At 42.5% G+C, this 18315-nt stretch overlaps 1 protein-coding gene across 9 annotated transcripts in view; it reads right to left on the bottom strand.

Annotated features, from left to right (window-relative positions):
* Positions 1-17457, bottom strand: part of kdm4c (lysine (K)-specific demethylase 4C) — an 80988-nt gene extending 63531 nt beyond the window's left edge. For 5 of the 9 annotated variants that reach the window (XM_085776474.1, XM_085776396.1, XM_085776417.1 and 2 more), the window contains exons 1-15: positions 17339-17457; positions 15330-15496; positions 15010-15185; positions 14479-14593; positions 12209-12402; positions 9535-9584; positions 8852-8955; positions 8512-8649; positions 7416-7609; positions 6839-7065; positions 4459-6542; positions 4214-4325; positions 2949-3130; positions 2105-2348; positions 141-217 (exon numbers count right to left, since the gene is read on the bottom strand). In XM_085776474.1, coding sequence (XP_085632600.1) covers positions 141-217; positions 2105-2348; positions 2949-3130; positions 4214-4325; positions 4459-6542; positions 6839-7065; positions 7416-7609; positions 8512-8649; positions 8852-8955; positions 9535-9584; positions 12209-12402; positions 14479-14593; positions 15010-15185; positions 15330-15473 — 4041 coding nt within the window. In that variant the 5' untranslated portion in view covers positions 15474-15496; positions 17339-17457. The remainder of the gene's footprint in view (positions 1-140; positions 218-2104; positions 2349-2948; positions 3131-4213; positions 4326-4458; positions 6543-6838; positions 7066-7415; positions 7610-8511; positions 8650-8851; positions 8956-9534; positions 9585-12208; positions 12403-14478; positions 14594-15009; positions 15186-15329; positions 15497-17338) is intronic. The other 4 variants (XM_085776406.1, XM_085776428.1, XM_085776445.1 and 1 more) reach the window with 1 other exon arrangement.
* Between the last annotated feature and the right edge of the window lie 858 nt (positions 17458-18315).

Genomic DNA, 18315 nt, shown 5'->3' with positions numbered 1-18315 from the left:
ATAAAGCCCTGCTAAGGTGATGTAAGGAATGACTGTTCTCATCATGATGCTTTTCAACAGCTTCACAGATACATGTAATGTGATACAATTACATGTACACTCCAAAGAAACCAAAGCAAGAGGCAAAAAAAGAGTCTTACTGCTGTAAAGCTTCCTTCTGTACAGCGATCGCAAGACCACTGCTCGCTGACGTCATCTGCAGCAACACCATAGCAACCTAAAAGTGGAGAGGATGGATAAAAACGTATGCATGTGTAAGTGAAAATGTTAAATTTCCCTAAAAATACTGCTGAAGTGCTCAGGTGGGTGTCACAGTGTCAATGAACCATTCACAGAAAACAGCTACACTGGCGGCAAGTGGTTCCTCATCCATCATCAGTTATAAATAAAAGAATAAAATCATACACCCACATTGTTTCCAGATATTCTTGACAGAGAGATGGTATTGTTCCATGCAGACGTGCCCAGTATTGCAAACTAAGTGGAAACGGAGATCTTTATGGTATGAGGGGTTTGTGTCTGCGTGCGTATGGAAATGTTGGTGTGGTTAAACAAGAAATGCAGACAGCACAGGAGAAACAGTTGCCGTACATCTGTGCATGTTTGTATATAAATGTCTCTGTTTGTGTGTGGTTATCCACATGTCAAAGCACTCTGAGCCGTGCGAGACTTGCACTGGCGTGACAGTGTTCTTTAGTCCCAGACACTTGTGCAGCTAGCCCTCTGTAACCCAGACAACATGGCTGACAGACATTGCCAAGCATAAAGAAGTATGAAAAACACCAGCCACTTTGTGTAAATATTGTTGTTTTGTTCAGCTTTGGTTTGTGTCCTTGGTGTGGCAGAGGCACACTAATATTATATAAAAAAAAAGAAAAATTAAATAAATTGTGGTAGCTTCTAACGGAAAAACAGTTTAAATATTTTAAACTAAGACAAACATGGTTTTCAAAGCTGGCAGCTGGTTTATATCCATGGACTGGAGGCTTTACAAAGATAAGCTGAAGGGAATTTTTATTTGTAAGAAACACTTAAACTCTGTATACGAGCACATGTCTCCATTCTTTTCCCCAACAATCCATCACAAAACTAAAACATAAAAATCTAAGCTCACCCCCGCTCTCCTGAGTTCAGATAACAGAACAGAGGGAAAGCAATATCAACTCGTACTTATTGTGGAGTCTCAAACCCAAACTTGTGGTTTTTTCATCAGTGTCAGATGACATGCTCTTCATCTCCTGCTTCCACCCTCCTGTACCTCCACACGCTCACCCAAAGCAAGTTGATGTATGTAAAATACCCACAGCATACAACAGTTGAGCACTCAAACTCACTAACAGTAGACCCTGTCTTTCAAATGAAAAAAAAAAAATGAGACAGGCTCAAAAGTAGTGTCAAGAAAGTATGAGGGACTGAAAGTGACTCATGGAGAACCAACACCATTTCGAAGCTGTGGATTCGGGACAGTGCATAAGACTGCCTAAAGTAAGTGTGTGTGTAAGCACAAAACTGTAGAGGACTGGCTGGAAGCTTAAGATACACTGGCAAAATGTGTATGGATTGGAGAAAAGATCTACGCCTGTTAAAATGTGTGAATGAGGGATTGCGATAATATACATGTACTGTGTCTGTGCGTGCTGTGGAACAGAATGTCCCCAGGGCTTTTTAAGTGTGTGTGTGTGTGTGTGTGTGTGTGTGTGTGTGAGGGCTTGTTGCACTGGTGTGGGGCTTTTGGACAGGAAGTGTGTGTGGTGAAGACAGAAGATTCACCCTAATTCGGCTGACGAGGGAAATAAAATACCTCAGACCACAGAGAGAGAGGGGGGAGTGGGGGGTGGTGGGGGTAAAGGGAAACGGAGAGGGAGGTGGAACATTGAGATGGAGTGAGTCAGGACTTAAACTCACTGACCCTCTTACAATGACATCAGGGAGAAAAGCACAACATGTAAAAACAAACAACATGGATTTATGTGGTGGGCAGTAAACAGACAATATGAAGTTCAGAAACCATAAACTATAACTCTGTCACCCTTGGGACACACCGCCCGAATCTCTCACCCATCCACATGTACATACAAACTATTCTCCCCCTTTGCATACTTACTTGCGTGAACTTGCAGGCAGCAGCCCTGACAGTAGAGCAGAGGGGAGGTGCCATCTTCCTGCAGCAGAGGGTTGGTGGGAGTTGGCGGGCAGTTCTGCTCTCGGAAAGAAAAGCAGATCTCTGGGATGAGGGGCTTGGTCCTCCTCAGACCTCCACAGGGACGTGTGGGGCCCTCCGTGGGAGAGGAAGATTTGGAGGTGTCCTTTGCTGTGGCAGGTCTATTATCCTCTGCTTTGTCTTCAGGCTATGGAGGGAAAAAGAATGGGTGACTTTCATGCTTGTCTTAAGAACTTCTTGCTATTACACAGGGAGGTGGGTAATAAAACTTGCTCATCTGGACAGCAATTAGCCCGAGGTAAATTAGCTGTGGAAAAACCCTGACCTTCATCACCACCGGGCCGAGTATTATTGATGAGTAAAAGTGCTGAGAGATAAATTGTGATTTGGCTCCACACAGATAAAAATTGACATTAGCATTATTTACAGGTAATTATTTAGAAGTCATTTAATTATTACACAGACAGTTGTGAACTATTTAAATGTCTCTTTGAAGATGCCGATGAATCTAAACTTTTGTAATAAAAAAAGGGACAAGTGCCTACAATTGTACAAAAAGTATTATACATCCCATTTCACAGAGCACTATTTTAATGACAATTTGCTCATATTGGTTTCTCCATCTCCAGCTCAGAGCCAAGGACATACAGTCACATTTTAAGGTGTGTTTATGAGTTGTGTCTGTAGATATACTCATGAGAGCCATCTTGCACTAATGGAACTGTAATATATTTTAGATGCACACATGACAGAGAGAGAGAGAGAGAGAGAGAGAGTTCCCCTTTACCTGATAATAGGGCATGAAGAGTGTGCACACAGCACAGCATGGCTGCATGGTGGCTGCTTGAGCATTGTACTCCCTCTCTGCAGTGAAGCAGCTCTTCCTGTTCTGCCACAGGTAGACGAGGGGCTTCGCCCACACTTCCATTTCCTGCTCCTCCTCCTCTGCCAGGCTTGCTTCAGGGGGCTCTAAGTTGAGACAACATAAAGCCTTACAACCTCACAATCACTCATCTGTTCAACTTAGTGCCACTCTTACTGTGGCCCAGATGATAATTCATGCAATACAGAGTGCAGATCTCCTGTCTGATGGTTTGTTAATTAATTAAGACAATTATGATTTTGGAAACAATTGTGTGACCTGAATATCAAAAACCACAGCATGCATCATTCTCACAATTGACTTCTGCAGTATTAATCGACTTCCTGCTAAGTCAGATCCAATCTATCCACAGTGGTGACATTTCCCTCCAGTGACTTGAAAGATGTTCACATGAATAGGCGTTTGTCTGTTTATAAAATTGCTTGCAATGATTAAGAGATCTCATCATTGTAAAATGAGCTTCTCACAGCTATGGTCATTTCATGGTCATTTCTTACTCAGGGATAAACAACTAAAAGGGGCTGCTGAATTATTCATTGGTTTTCACAACCATGGAGATGATGAATGTGACTGTGCGTATTCATACATTAGCAGTTGTTAATGGAGGGCCCGCATTCCCACCCTGTTAAAAACTATGAAAACAAATACAGTATCTATCACTAGGTCATTTTACTGTGGTAGGCCTGAGAGTTAAATCTGTTTGGTTTATGTGCACATTGACGTCAGAGGAACCATTTGGGGGACATAAAATGTGAAAAATGGGGAGGGGAAGCAGGGACCGCAGAGGGGAATGGTTCAATGGTTATAAAAAGCTACGCTGTGGGAGAACACAAATGTTACCTGGCATTACTTAATGTTTAGAAGTTTTTTTTATAACTCTAATACTTTCTCGCCAGTCAGACGACCATTTAAAAAGGAAGATATAAAAGGTACTTAAAATGTTTAAAACAGGCTTTTTGGTATACAAACTCAACAAATCAAACAAAGTTGTAACACTGTTCTCTAGCTGACTGTAATGCGTCCAACAGAAGTCAAAGGATCATGGTTTCTGTCATGGTGCCACTCGCTATGTAGCAAGTCTTCTCCAGGTAAAACCTGTGATATCCGTCAATGAACTGTTTGCATGTGTGTGTGTTAGTGTATGAGTGTGTGTGTTTAAATGCGCCCACCATCATCACTGGTGGCCTGTTGTTTCACAGCGGTAGGTACAGCCCTTGCAGTAGGTTTCCTGAGTGGGTGACGCCAGCTCTTTGTGGTCCTCTTCACTGACAGGGCAGGGTACTGACATGAACAGGCATCATTGTAAAGTGTTAAGAAGGCACATAATCTGGATTTGTATCAAACCTGAGCTAAAGACTGAACATGTGTAATAAACACTCACAGTAAAAAAAAACAAAAAACAAAAAACACTCACAGCACAAACCTCCCCTGGTTCAAGGCCCGATTCATCGCACTCATAGTTACTTGTATCATTTTCTTCCTCTTCTTCTTCCTCCTCATCAGATGAATCACTACTGCTCTCTCCCTTGACACTACTTTGCTGCTCCGCCTCTTCGCCATCAGATCCCCCTATTTCCATATCAGACACACCATCCTGTTCTCTCTCTCTTGTCCCGAGAGGTGAAACAGCTGCATCTGAATGTAGGCTCTCCCCTGCTTCCCCTTGTCTCCCCAGCTCCCTGCACAGAGAGAGGCCTTCAGCCCCTTCCTCTTCCCCTCTGTGGAGCCCATAATCTCCACAAAGCCCCAGTGGCTCCACGGCGCCGACTGAAACTAGAGAGGTGGGCTCCAGCTGTGCCCAGGTGAGAGGCCCGCCTTCTTCTTCCTGGTTCTCTGACTCACGAAGGACTTGGTCTGGGTCCTCCAGGTCTGTGACCTCTTTGCACTGAGGCTCAGTCCACATGGTGTAAGGGAGCGGGTCATGGGTGAAGTCAGAAGGGAGCTCTGGGTGTAAACTCTGAATGAGGACTGCAGGACTCTGGGAACTGAAGTTTTTCCAGATACTGCTGGAGAATGATTTGGGCTCCATGTATGGGTTCTGGGAAGAACAATGGGAAGGTGAGAATGTAGTGTGGTGGTTTAGTTGTAATGCTGAGTGGCTGTCACTTTGAGTGCATAATGGAGGGGAAGGAGCTGGGGGATTATTGTCTGAGGCACCGGTTAAAATAGAGCCAGCACTGCTCACACTGAATGTACTGTCTCTCTCCTTTGACTCTTTGGAGTCATCTGTACTTGCTAACTCCACTGAGTTGGACTGCTGCTGTGTTAGAGGTGCACCACTCTGAACTAACTGGCCAGAGGTTGCACTGCTCTGTCCAGGAGTAAGATTTTCCAGCTTTGTATGACCCTTTTGTACGGCAATGTCTGGCATTATCAGCATTTTGTGGGCACCACCAGATGTTATTTTGTGCATTGCATTGGCAGCTAAATGAGCCGTGTTTCCTTCTAAACTAGACGCTGCTGCCCCTTTGCAATTATATGGAGAATCGAAATGCCAGTTGTTGGCATGTTCTACAGTAGGAGACTCTTTTGATGTCATTAATTCATTTTCTCCCTCTCCCCGTTTGGCTCCACCAGCAGACACAGAGCCAGTTGGCGTCTCCCGCTGAAGCACAGGTGCAACGTGGTGACTACGCAACCTAGACTTTGGTTCATCAGTTAGTACATCATCTGCCGGGGTGAGAGAGGGCATCTCTTGGGTCAGTACAGGTGGCAAAGGGCAGATTCCAACCTTATCTGCTGGCTCAGGAGTGAGTTGTGGCATATCTGCTGCATTCCTCTGTAGCAGAGGAGGGAAAAGATTTTCCTCTGTGCTGCTTTTTTCTAAACTGCAAGTGTGTCCTGAAGGGGAGAAGGAGCCACACGATGTGCGTCTATCCCCCTCTACTGGCTCAGCTTTGAGATCATAAAGTGCTTCTGTTGTGGAGTGTGGAGTGATATGTTTCCGGTCAGCTAGTGTGTCCATTTTCTCTGCTTTAGCAGTGTCGTTAGTGTAATTCTCAGTACCTGTGTCCATGCTGATGTCAGTGTTTGGTGTGAGACTTAAAGTGTCTTCTCTACATGAGGAACTAGATGTCTGAGCTTCACAGTCTGGGGGACACAGGTTCATCTCAGTCTCAGCAGAAGTACTTGTTGTGTGGGAAGATGGGTTGGGTTTGTTAGCCTCCAGGTGAGTGACTCCTGAGAGTCCTGAGCAGTCCTGAGAAGTTGAGAGGTCTTGTGGATCAGGAGAGCAACACCTTGACTGATTAATTCCAGGATGCATCTGAGTAGCCTCAGGGTGTTGTCCTTCAGGAGTCCTGCTGGTGGCCCCTGACCCTGAGAGGTGTTGAGGGTCATCATGAGCAACTGTTTCTGCCTTTACGTCATTCTTTACTGGTGAGGCAGGGGAGGGAGATGGGCTGCAGGAAGAGCTATGGGATGGCCTCTTGTTGGAAAATCCCAAACTGTTGCTCTCTACACGATTTACCTTGACCACACACATCTGTCTGCAAGGATCTGTTGAGGATAAAAAAAGGGTGTCAAGTAAACAAGGACTGTAAAAATACTTTTTATACATGTCAGTTGAGAGAAATTTCCAGAATACAGGAGAAGAGGCACACAGACACATGCACCACTGGGCCAGCTAATATTAATAACAATAATAATAACAATACATTTTATTCATAATGCACGTTACATTTGAAAGCAAATCTCAAAGTGCTAAAGAAAAGCATAAAAAGCATTGCACTTTTCAGATCACAGTGATATCCAAAGTCTCAAATACCTTCCAGTGCGATCACTTAGTCTCTTACCAGGAAGCTGAAGAGAGTTCTCATTCAGGTTGTGCTTTGGCTCAACTTCTTTTTTCTTCTCTTTCTCTTCCCTGCAGGTTGTTCCTGTCACAGACCTTCGCACCTTGGGCCCCGACGGACCACCCAGGCCTTTCCTCTTGCTGCTGCTCAGAGTTGAGCTGCCATCCAAGCCAACAGGCTCCTCTGTGGTTCTGAGGCGCTTGGAGCGCATACGAGAGTGGCTACTGCTGTAAGAGGGGAGAGAGATCAAACAAGATTGTAACTAAAAATCATGATACTGAAATTTTGTGAAAGCATGAGTGAAATCTTGCAACTTAAAGGCATTAGGCTTTTGAAGCTGCCAAATTTCTGTTCATAAACATAAGATCAATGCACCAAGGCCACCATCCACCTAGTCTTTAGTACATCATCACAAGCTGGTGCTTCTCCAAACGTTGCATTGAAAATTTAATTTGCAGATCCTCTCTGCCCATCATCAATGGAAACTGTGTTCACATTAATGGTATCATATCACTCAAATGGCACCACTCTTACACTAGATTGAAACCAGCACATTTAGCAAGTATGATTGCAGTACCCTTTATTGGTAGGTTTGGTCTTGTGGCGCCCCTGCAACCAGCTCTGAAGCTCCGGTGTCGTACTTGGAGTGGGATGCGTGTGGTCGATAGGTGTTGAGTCTTTGCCCACCATCCAGTTAGGGTACCGGTCAGGCTGAAAGCGCTTCACAAAGGGCTCCATGGATATCTTAACCATATCCTTGCTACACGTGCACTAGAGGATGAAAAGACAAGAACTGATACAGTATCTGCTTTAGAAAAACAAATGACTGCACAAATCAGTGACTACTCCTGAGCCATAACTACAATGTGCTCTGTTCTATGGGACACTGTCAGTACGTTTACATGACACTTGAAAAAACCGAATTATTGCCTTAATCCGACTATAACTGGACAACTGAAGTGCATGTAAACACCTTAGTCCGACTGAAATCAGAGTTGCAAAACTCCGATTAAGACACCCAGATAATGTGATTGGAATTCGATTTTCTCCGTCATGTATACACCTTAGTCGGAGTATAACTGGACAATGCATGTGCGCATGCTCCACAACAGTAGAGACGGCACCAAGTGGAGCAGAGAAGCCGCCCGAACCCGGCAAAGTAAAGAAAAAAACCCAACGTCAGCGCCGATTCAATGCATTTCACACAGCGCGACCAGCAAGAGTGTTTTATTTAAAAAAAAAAAAAAAAAAGAGAGAGAGAGATGAAAAAAGGAAGCCCGTATCCTATTCTCAGCGCGAATCTGGCCCAGACTGGCGCGTCTGGTCGGGAACTGCAGTTGAGAAGTTATTATTAAGCTTACTAAGTTGTTTATATTCAGATTTTTAGGAGGTGACAGAAAAGTGAACAGGACAGGGGGCGTATTAACCCACTGAAATGACGGGTGACGCCGCATGAGGGGGCGGACCCCGTCAGTTATTCGGTTTTCTCAGTTGCATGTAAATTGAGACAAGGACAGAAGTCCGACTTGACGCCAAAATCGAATTTTGAGCATAGCTCGATTAAGCTCTGCATGTAAAGGTACTGAGTAAGTCGAAAGTTGAACTGAAACTTAATCTGAGACACTTCATCAAAGACATGTATGACACACTTCTAAAACCGGGTTGGATGATACCTGTGTGGCCACCTTTCCATAGTCTATCCAGCGCAAAGTGGCAAAGTTGGTGGACTCAGCACAATTGAAGCCATGATTGAAGCCAGCATGGTAGCCATAAGGAAAGGTGATCATGAACTCTCCAGCTTCCTGAGTAATCTTATGGTGTATGATAGAAAGACAGAAAACAAAGGCAGAGAAGTTAGTTCATCAGACAGGGCAGGTGATAAAACACTGAATTCTTTTTTGTTTTGTTTTTTAACAAAAAATGGAAATTAAAACAAATAAATAAATAAAGGAAGTACAAATGGCAAGAATAGGAAGTCTGAGGGTGGCTTTTTTAAAGAGTTTTGGAGCCTACCTTATCAAAGGGAATTCCATACTTCTTCAGTATGGAAGGGGAGATTAAAGTCATCTTGTGACGAAGAAAAGCCTCACATCCCTTGAAGCTATTGGGAAAGAAACCTGGCAAAAGTTTCACACACAGACACACACACACACACAAAATATTCAACTTTGATATAGGAATATATTAACATTGATATTTTACCAGATAAATACATTGGAGAAACATTTTTGCGTATTACTGCCCCATCGTTCTACCTTCTGTCTGTAATGACTAGGCAAATAATGTTCTACTTTGAAAAATATCCATTGAACTAATCTGCATTGCAAATTTGGACCAAATAACAACTTAATCATGGATTTAGCGTCCTTAAGACAATCTTAACAGTTACTGAGTTGCAAATGTCACTGTATGCATTGGATTCTTCACTGTAAAGCCATACAGTGTGGATTTTCATAAGTGTTTGCACAGTTTACACCTCTACTAGTGGCAGATTTTGCACGTTTGCAGCTCATTAGCATGCTGCATCTTTTACCTCCAGTGCCCTCTCATTGCTGAGTTTAATTCATGTGCTGTACCTTGTTGCTTTATGCACACCTGCATCAGTATGCTGCAGTGGTTATTTAATAATTATCTAAGTGGCTCATCCACCTCCGTTCATATGGAGAATACAAAGAGAATATAAATTACTCTTTTACCTGTAGCCAGACGCTCCAGTCTCTTCCCGTGCTCAGGGGGAATGGCATACCTGTTAGACAGAGAGATGTGGGGAAGACAGAATTATTTTTCACTGTGTAAGTGAAATTCTGAACATGTTTTGTTCATTATGCTTCAGTGTAGCAGAGTTGCAGCTAAGTTCTCAAGAGGAAACTTTACAATTTCAAGACTGCCATCAAGTGGTAGATAAATGAATTACAATAGACAGGAAGACATTATCTTGACCATTTATGAATGTTCAAATTTCCTGTTCCCGCTGTAATTGCTTGTCTGCTTGCTAATAGCTTTTCCAATCAAATGCTGACCATTTACGATTTAGACCTCCTAATGTAATAAATCTCCAGTTTCAAAATATGACCCTTGCTCCTTTGCCGACATGGATGGAATAACCACGACTGATAGCTCCCGAGTTAAGAGTTTAGAGAACCTTATTTCAACCTTATTCCACATTTTGTTGTGCAACACTGCTGACGCAATGTGAATTTAACTATTTCTAAAGTTCTTACGAGAAAACCTAGAGAGCGTGATAGAATTCCCTCAAGGTTTGACTCGGCATTCCATTTGACTAGCACCACCCGCCCTCGAGTCTGTGGCATTTCTATCATTATGTCACCTGTCAGCTTAACAGAGCAGTGAGAGACAGGGCGGGGAGGGGAGGGGGCAACCTCAGGTGGAGGTGACATGAGGAGTTGGGGGGTGGGGAGGGGGGGGTGAGACGAGGTGAGAGAGGTGCATCCTTAAGCCGCTCTCCTCCAGGGACAAGATGTCAAAATAGCAGCAAGATGAAAGAGTGTACGTCAGCGTGTGCACTAGATGATAAAGGTATGCATGTGTGTGGGTACTTGGCACACTCTGCAGCTCTTTGTGAGTCTGAGCATGTGTGTGTTTCTGTGTATGTGTGTGTCACTGTCTGGCTGTGACACTGATCCCTGTGGGGTTGCAGGGCTCACTGCTCTAATGAGCAGAACTCCCTCTAGGGCCTGAGAGAGAGAGAAATGGAGCAAGCCGAGCTGACAAAGAAATAGAAAGCAAACTCCAGTTTCATCAAACTGCATTCTTCACCTCTTTTCTCACACCATCATTTTAACCTGAACCTCCTAATAAACCAGCTATTCTTCTTTTTTATATATTTGTTGGCTTTTTGTGCCTTTATTAGATAGTGCAGTTGAGAGAGACAGGAAATGGGGAGGCAGAGAGAGGGGGAATGACATGCAGGAAAGGGCTGCCCAACGCGGGATTCGAACCACGTGGGGTGCCTGCAGTGAGGACTGTAGCCTATACACATGGGGCGCCTGCTCAACCTACTGCGCCACTCGACGCCCCAAAACCAGCTATACTTCTGTTGAATAAAATAAGTGCTTTAACAAATACAAACTACACCAAGGCAATGCAAAGTCTGTGACCGACTTCATCATGTTACGATCAGATTGGTACAATATTTTCTATGAAATTATAGTTTGACAGTTTGAGAATATGGTTTATATTGTACCTACACCTATCAATCTACCATCTGGGCGGTTGATTTTGCCCTCATCTTTGCTTCTCGTATCATGTTTCACTTCAGTCACTTTATGACTCTGTTAAATGATCAGATCCAAGTCTGTTGTGTTTATTTCCAAAAAAGGTTATATTTTTCCCAGAGAATACAGAAATTATGTCCTCTGGGTCCTCCCAAAAAATATCTGTCAAAAATCTGTGACCCAAACTACAAGGTAACTTCATCACACTCCCACTCCTGATATATAAATAGAGAAATCAGCCGTCAGTAAGAAGTACAAAGATGAGATTTGCAAGGATATGGAAAGTTTGAGAGCATGGAACTGAGAGTAGTAGTGGTGGTAGAAGTAGAGGAAGCTGCAGAAATACTACAACTAGTCCACTTGTATTTAGTGTAATAGTGTTTCAGGTAGATTTATGCAATACTACAATTTGTTGTGCTATTGACTAGTTCACACATTAACCACAACAATTTTGCCTTGCACCAACCTACAGACAAGGACTCCAGCTCCCGAGAAATCAAACACATTTGGTTGACACCAATCAAGCTCCTTATGCTGCTTATGTTTCTATTCTCACCAGGATTTAAAACCCCTGAAGCACAGTCACTGCATGTGACCTCCTCAATGTGCAATGTGCAAACAAGCAATAAGGGAACAAAGCCCTAGGGCCATGTGCAATTGAATTGCCAGGTAAATCAAATTAAACCTATGACTTTGTATTTAATTAAAATCCTCTCTAATCATAGAAAAAGATCTGACAGGAGAGTCAGTGCTAAAAATGGTGGGCCTGACACAAATTTGGATGAGCATTTTATAAGGGTCATTAGTGTAAAGACTTTAAATCTCCTCACAAGAGTAGAGGAACTATAGAAATCAAATGGAGAGACACTTAAATGGGGAAAAAAACTTAACATAAAAGAAAAGGTCAATGTGAACACAGAGTTGAGGCATGATAAGTACACCTTTTAACTAAAACCTCTGTGATAAAATTGCACCCTTGGATGGTGTTATAACCTTGGTTATGGTGGTGGTAATTCAACGCTATGATAACTCAGGCTGCAGTTTGTCGTACTGCTCTACTCGATTGCACTGGGTTGTGCAACTTTTGATTCCTAATGCCCCCCCCCCAGAAAAAAAATCCTTGTGCAACACTAACCAGGACTTGGGTTCGCCAAAGTGGAGGTAGTTGATGCTGTACAGATCCATGTCCTCAGTGTGCCAGGAGAAGGTGGTCTTCCACATGCCAAAGTAGAGATAGGGTGTGTTAACCCCCTGGATGGACACACCGCAGTCCTCCTCGATTACGTCCAAGACGGAATTCAAGTGACCGATGTTCCACTCCTCAATGTCCTAGAAAAGGAGAAACAGAGGTTAGAGAGCAATGTAACAGTGGTTGGACTGGTTTGCAGTTTACTATGGCATTTTAATTCAATCGGTATCTTCTACTGTTTGTCCTCTCTTTTGTGAATGAACTAAATTATTTTTTATGGACAATTTGATATCACAAGCTGCAAAAACAGGAGCAACGCCATCTGTACCAACATACCCAGAAACCCCATGATCCATCTGTCCAAAGAGAAGGTTGGCACCTGTGTCTCTCTGATGAAACCCCACAAAGAACACAGACCTGATGCGTGTTAAAGACTTCTCCTAGCTATGGCCAGTTTTGACTTAACCATTTATTGAGGGTCTAGAGACTTGAATAACTTCCACCTTGTAGCATTAACCCTTGTGCTGACCATCATGCTCACCTCGTCTGCAGCATTACAACTGCACCCATTACAGTTTGATTAGAATACCATTATCATTATCATCAACATGGTGAACAACCAAAGAGGCACAGATTTTAATGTTAGCTCAATTTTAACACAAAAACGCAAAACATGTAACAGCTTCTGGACCTAAGGGTGAGCAGTAACCTTCTGCACCGGGTCACAAATTTTTAACTGACCACCCACAAAGAGCCTGAGTTAAGGACGTACTACTGTATCTGTGCACCCTGCAGGGCTGTGGATAATGTCTCAGAACTGTGGTGTAGATCCAGCTCTTTTTGGAAAAATAAATGAATTGATTTTAAACTAAGCTGATCCAAAACATGGAAACTGTTCATCATTTTAAGTATCTGGGAACACACATACATTACAAAACAAGTTTCACAGACAGACAATATTGATTTTGTATGCAAGAAACTCAGAGACTGTTTTTAAGTAGGAAACTAACTGGATTTGAGGACAGTCTTAATGTTTTTAAAAATGTGTATGTCAGCCAGCTAGAGAGAGCGAGAGTGAGAAAGACAGACAGAGAGAGCGAGAGAGAGAGAGACAGAGAGAGAGAGAGAGAGAGAGAGAGTGAGAAAGACAGAGAGAGAGAGAGAGAGAGAGAGAGAGAGACCTTGTTTTAATATGTCTGCCTGGTATGGGCACTTCACTACTGTAAATAAAAACAAGCCAACAAAAGCTGTTAATGACCGCTGCAGCACAGCTGTGCACAAATAAGCTCTGACAATTTTCACTGACGAATCAAACACCCCATCAGGGTGATGCTATTGGATATGCATGGCAAACAAAAATATTTATAATGACTTGTTTATCCAAAATACAATTAATGTTGTCAACAAACTTGGGACCCCTTCCACCCTGCGGTGAGTTTATCTCCTTGTTCCTGCAGTTAAATTGTTTGTGCTTCACTATGCAAAGTGATGTACGTGCAGAGTTTGTGTTAACATTCACCCAGGGAGAATGAAAGTGCTCATTCGAAGTTCACTGTGGTGGCGGCGGTAGTGGTGGGGGGTGACTTATGACATAACAGATGGTTTTGGAAGTGTGAGATCTCAGTTGTTAATGTGATGTTAGCTAACTCATGGACATGTTTGTTTATTTTCTATTTTCCAGAGTGAAAGCAAAGACAATCTTCTTGCCCCAGCGTGAGTTTATTGTTTTCTATCCTATTCGAAAATCTAAGCAGACAAAAATAAAGCTGTATTTTGTGATCAGTAGTTCGAGACGGGTTTATCAAAATATCAAATATATAGTCACTTGACAAATGCCTCCAATGTCCTTCTGTAAGACCGTGTTGTTTGGAGCATTACAGCAACTATACAACAAACTATCAACTAACACTATACAGTGTCGAAGTGCAGTCAACCATGTTTAAACCAGAATATCTGATTGCTTCACTTATTTTAATGTAGCCCCACACCAAGTTAAGTATTTTCTCTGAGTGTGTATTATGGGGAAATAAATCAGATCTGAGGTTGTGTAAATTGTTCTCTTTGTTCTCTATGCACTGTTTTTATTTACAGGAAACAGCTCCAGTGTTGGTGTAGACTGTGTTCCTTTGAATTACTGGCAACAAATATGAACCCATGTGCATGTGAATAAAGTAGCACAGAGTGAAAGCAACAATAGAGAAAGAAAAGCCATCTACCTCATCATAGAGGCTGCCACTGACATCAGCACCATATATGGGTGAGACAAAAGTGAGGTTCTTCCAATATTTCCTCTCCAGATCTTCATAATTCAGGTAGCGAGGTGTACAGTACCTGTGGAGGAGAAAGAAATAGCGTTTTGTACTGTGAGTGTAGGACATTTGTCTTGTGCAATGAGAACTTTCACCACGATTAATACATTATGAGTTACGCTTTATACCCTTATTAAATATCACATTTTTAAACCACTCATCCGGTTCCACAATGAAGGTCTGGACATGGACATGTTACCAAGGGCTCTGTTGCTGTTCTCACTTTACTTATGTTAATGTAAGATTAGCAGGTCCTCCTCTATTCTAAAAATTATACGTGGGCCACTTTATCAGTCATGCACCCTATGGACAAATAACAGTGAAATTCTCACTTTGGTGGCACATATTAACCTTTGGGTGCAATGGAAGGGTTTGCCCTTCCTCTAAACTAATCAATCAGATAGTAAGTGCAGTTTAAAAGTCCTCCATATTACCCACATGTCACTGTTTGCTAGTCGCCTGAACTCCTGCACACTCAGAGGCTTCTTCTGGATGTTGTATTGAGTGAAGAGCCCCGACTGGCCCGCCACCATCTGCTGGATGGGAGCATCGATCATCAGGTCATCTATGTCGTCGTAGGTACGACGGGGCTTCCAGCCTTTTGGAGGAATCACCTGAGGGACAAACAGAGAAGCCAAAGGTTGCTGTTAGAAAGAGTAATTAAATATGGACCTGTGTCTGAAATAAAGCTCACAAAAAATCGATTGTATGGTTAAGTTTCACACTTTATCCAAGTTGTGATTGAAGATGTCACCTACCTTAGCCAGGCCTGCGCGGTGTGCACCCTGAGACTCCATATAGACAAGGTACTGGTTGAAGTCCCTGAACTCCTCCATGGTGGGCCTGAAGGTCATAATCTTGCAGGTGGGGTTTGCAGGGGTGAACACCTCTGCTCCCGCCATCCTGCCGCCTCACCAGATCTAACCTGTAAACAAATAAATTACATAAATCTATATTTTATTCTAAAATGTGGACTAAAAAGGCAATACTTACTGGATTAGATAGTCACAAATGTGATATATTCAGAGCATGGTGAATAGATGTCATGGTTAATCTTGTAAGTAATGTAAATGAACATTTGGAAACATTGCTGCAAAACAATTTTTTAGTTTTTTGTTTTCAGGTCTCAAAATATTTTTATTAAATTGATGTTGCTTAATTTAAAGTGTGTGTTAATTTTAACATTATGTTCTTATATCATTTATTATTCTCTTGTTTTAATTTAGCTACATTGATTTGTTTTTTGTAGATTGGAGTCACTCCATGGTTGCCAATTATTTTTGCTTGTTGAGGCAGACCTACAGTCAATTTAATGACATAAACCTTTTTTTTTTTTTGTTATTCCTGTACATATCACAAATCCATATGTACACAAATCCAGCATTTGCTAATTACTTCTAATCAGCTGCAGTGACACACTCACTGAACTGACTGATGCATTAAAAACCATACTATTACAATTTTAATTCGTAGGGTAGGGGAGATGGGGGTCTTTTGTTAAGGTTTTCCTGGAAACCTTGGCACAATTTTTATATTTTGCCATTGAAAATATGATTCAACTGGGTTGTGTGTTGGTTCACCACTAGGTGGAAGTAGAGATCCAACAAATGTCGATTTGATCCATCGATGTCAACAACCCTTTTCAGATTTTTGTCCCATCCACCCATCCCACTCCCAACTCCGACTTTACAGTGCACCCAGACAAAGGATCACGTTGCCCCATGTGAGCCTATTGTGTTTTCCACCTTAATGTTTCTCCATATCGTTACTTCACTGCAAATCACAATGCAATGGCGTGCGACCCGGTTATGTAACAGGCAATTGCAGGCTGAAACAAGTTTTTGCAAAAAATATCATCCACAGTGTTTGGACACACTCTGTGTTTACAACCTGACTGTTGGCTCACATATTAAAACAATGGTTTCACAACGTGGATAAACCTTTATCGAGCATATTCGGCTTGTTTGTTAAAAATAAAAAGCACCTGCCATCGCCCTGGGATAATTAAATATCAGCTGGGTTATAGTTTCGCTTTAATCGCTGCTTCAGTGTTATGTATCTTGGCTGATCTTTGTTGTCTGTCCCAAAGCAGCTAGCTAGCCAACTAGCCTACGTTTTGTTATGATGCCAAGTAATGGCTGAACAAACAGCGCAGCCTGCTAGCTCAGCTGACTAGCTCCTTTATATCTACATGGTGGACTTAATATAATACACTGCTTTACTTGGCTTGTACTGGATATGTGACCGTGGGACTTGACCTAGCTGAACTGGAGAGGGGAGGACAACAGTTGCAAAAGGAAAAGAGTAGCTAACTATTAAGCTAACCTAGCATCCACATGAGCTAACTTCTTAATGTGCGAGTCAATGAGGTTTAAATGTCCCTTGCAAGGTGGCTGCAGACAGGCCCGGGGCTTCCTATGCTATGTGACTTTGTGTGCTACGACGGGTTTAAACCTGGTATTTTGCACACTGTATACCTCGTTTTGACTGTAATGTACAACTTCAGCAACACGAACGAACAATGACAAGGCGGCACTCGCTGCGAGATGCCCACTGGCATGAACGAGCCTGTGCCAACTTATCTTATCTCAGGCTGGCGATGCTAACGCGGCTAGCTGTTGTTAGCTCGGCTAATCCTGCACAGGAGTCACGAAATAACACCGCGCTCTCTCTAATAAACCGAGACTAAAAGCTGGCTACCGTGCACAGCTTTCGCCGGTATATCACGTGTTGTTTCCAAGAAATTACACACAGCATTGTTTTTTACCTTAATTTAAAGAGACGTAGTGGAGTTGTTGTGTTATCTCCTTCCCTTCCTTCCTTCCTTGGTGGTCCAGCTGATTCACATGACAGCTGCTCTCACTGCTGCCGCTGCTGCTTCGTGCCCGTCCGTACACAGCGGACGTGCTTCGGTCGGTCGGTCCGCCTCCTCCGGTGGCTCCGCGCTGTGTCAGTCTGCGGCTGCTGCTGCTGCTGCTGCTGCTGCTGCTGCAAGCCACCATAGATATATCTATGGCAAGCCACGACCGTCTGGGACCCGGACCGGGTGGACCTATCCAGGCACTGTGAGATCTGCAGAACCGTCATGGACTGGATGAGACGACATCCACAAGAAAATGGATCAAAATTAAAAGAAAAGAAAAAAACGACCTAGACAAACTTATGTTCTCAAATGAGGAGATTTGATGAGAATAAGAATTTTCTTGATTGATTGATATTTTTTGACATTTTATCATGTTACTTTGTTCTGTTATATTATTGTAGTAGGCTATATATGCCATATTTCAATGTTAATCAATTAAATAAAAAATGTATCAGTTTAATCAAGAGTATTATTGTTAATTGCAATATTGAAGCGTAACTGTTATCTCGTTTATATTGCTGTTCAATTTCTTGTTTTGTTTTAGTTGAATTGAGTTTATTCACTCAAAATTGATTGGATCTTCAATTCTGAGTTCATTGCCTTTATAAGATAGAAAATGTATCTTATACAGCATTTTTGATATCTAAGGCAACTCCAATATTGACTATTAAAAGCTATAGGCCTAATTAAATTTGCATGATACCATAGTTTACTTAGGCTACATGGATAGAAATCAGAGATGATTAATTGCAATCAACAGTTCCTCAACCAAAAATCTAGAATATGTTATTTCAATTGAAATGATTGATAAATGGTGTCTACATCACTGAATGACCATTCTCATATCCCTGCATCTGTATGTGGGTGTGAAGTTGACATGC

This window comes from Trachurus japonicus, chromosome 1, assembly GCF_045865225.1.
Source record: "Trachurus japonicus isolate A0001 chromosome 1, Traja_1.0".
NCBI lineage: Eukaryota > Metazoa > Chordata > Actinopteri > Carangiformes > Carangidae > Trachurus > Trachurus japonicus.
The sequence above is the reverse complement of the archived record's forward strand: the minus strand, read 5'-3'. Positions and strand labels throughout refer to the sequence as shown.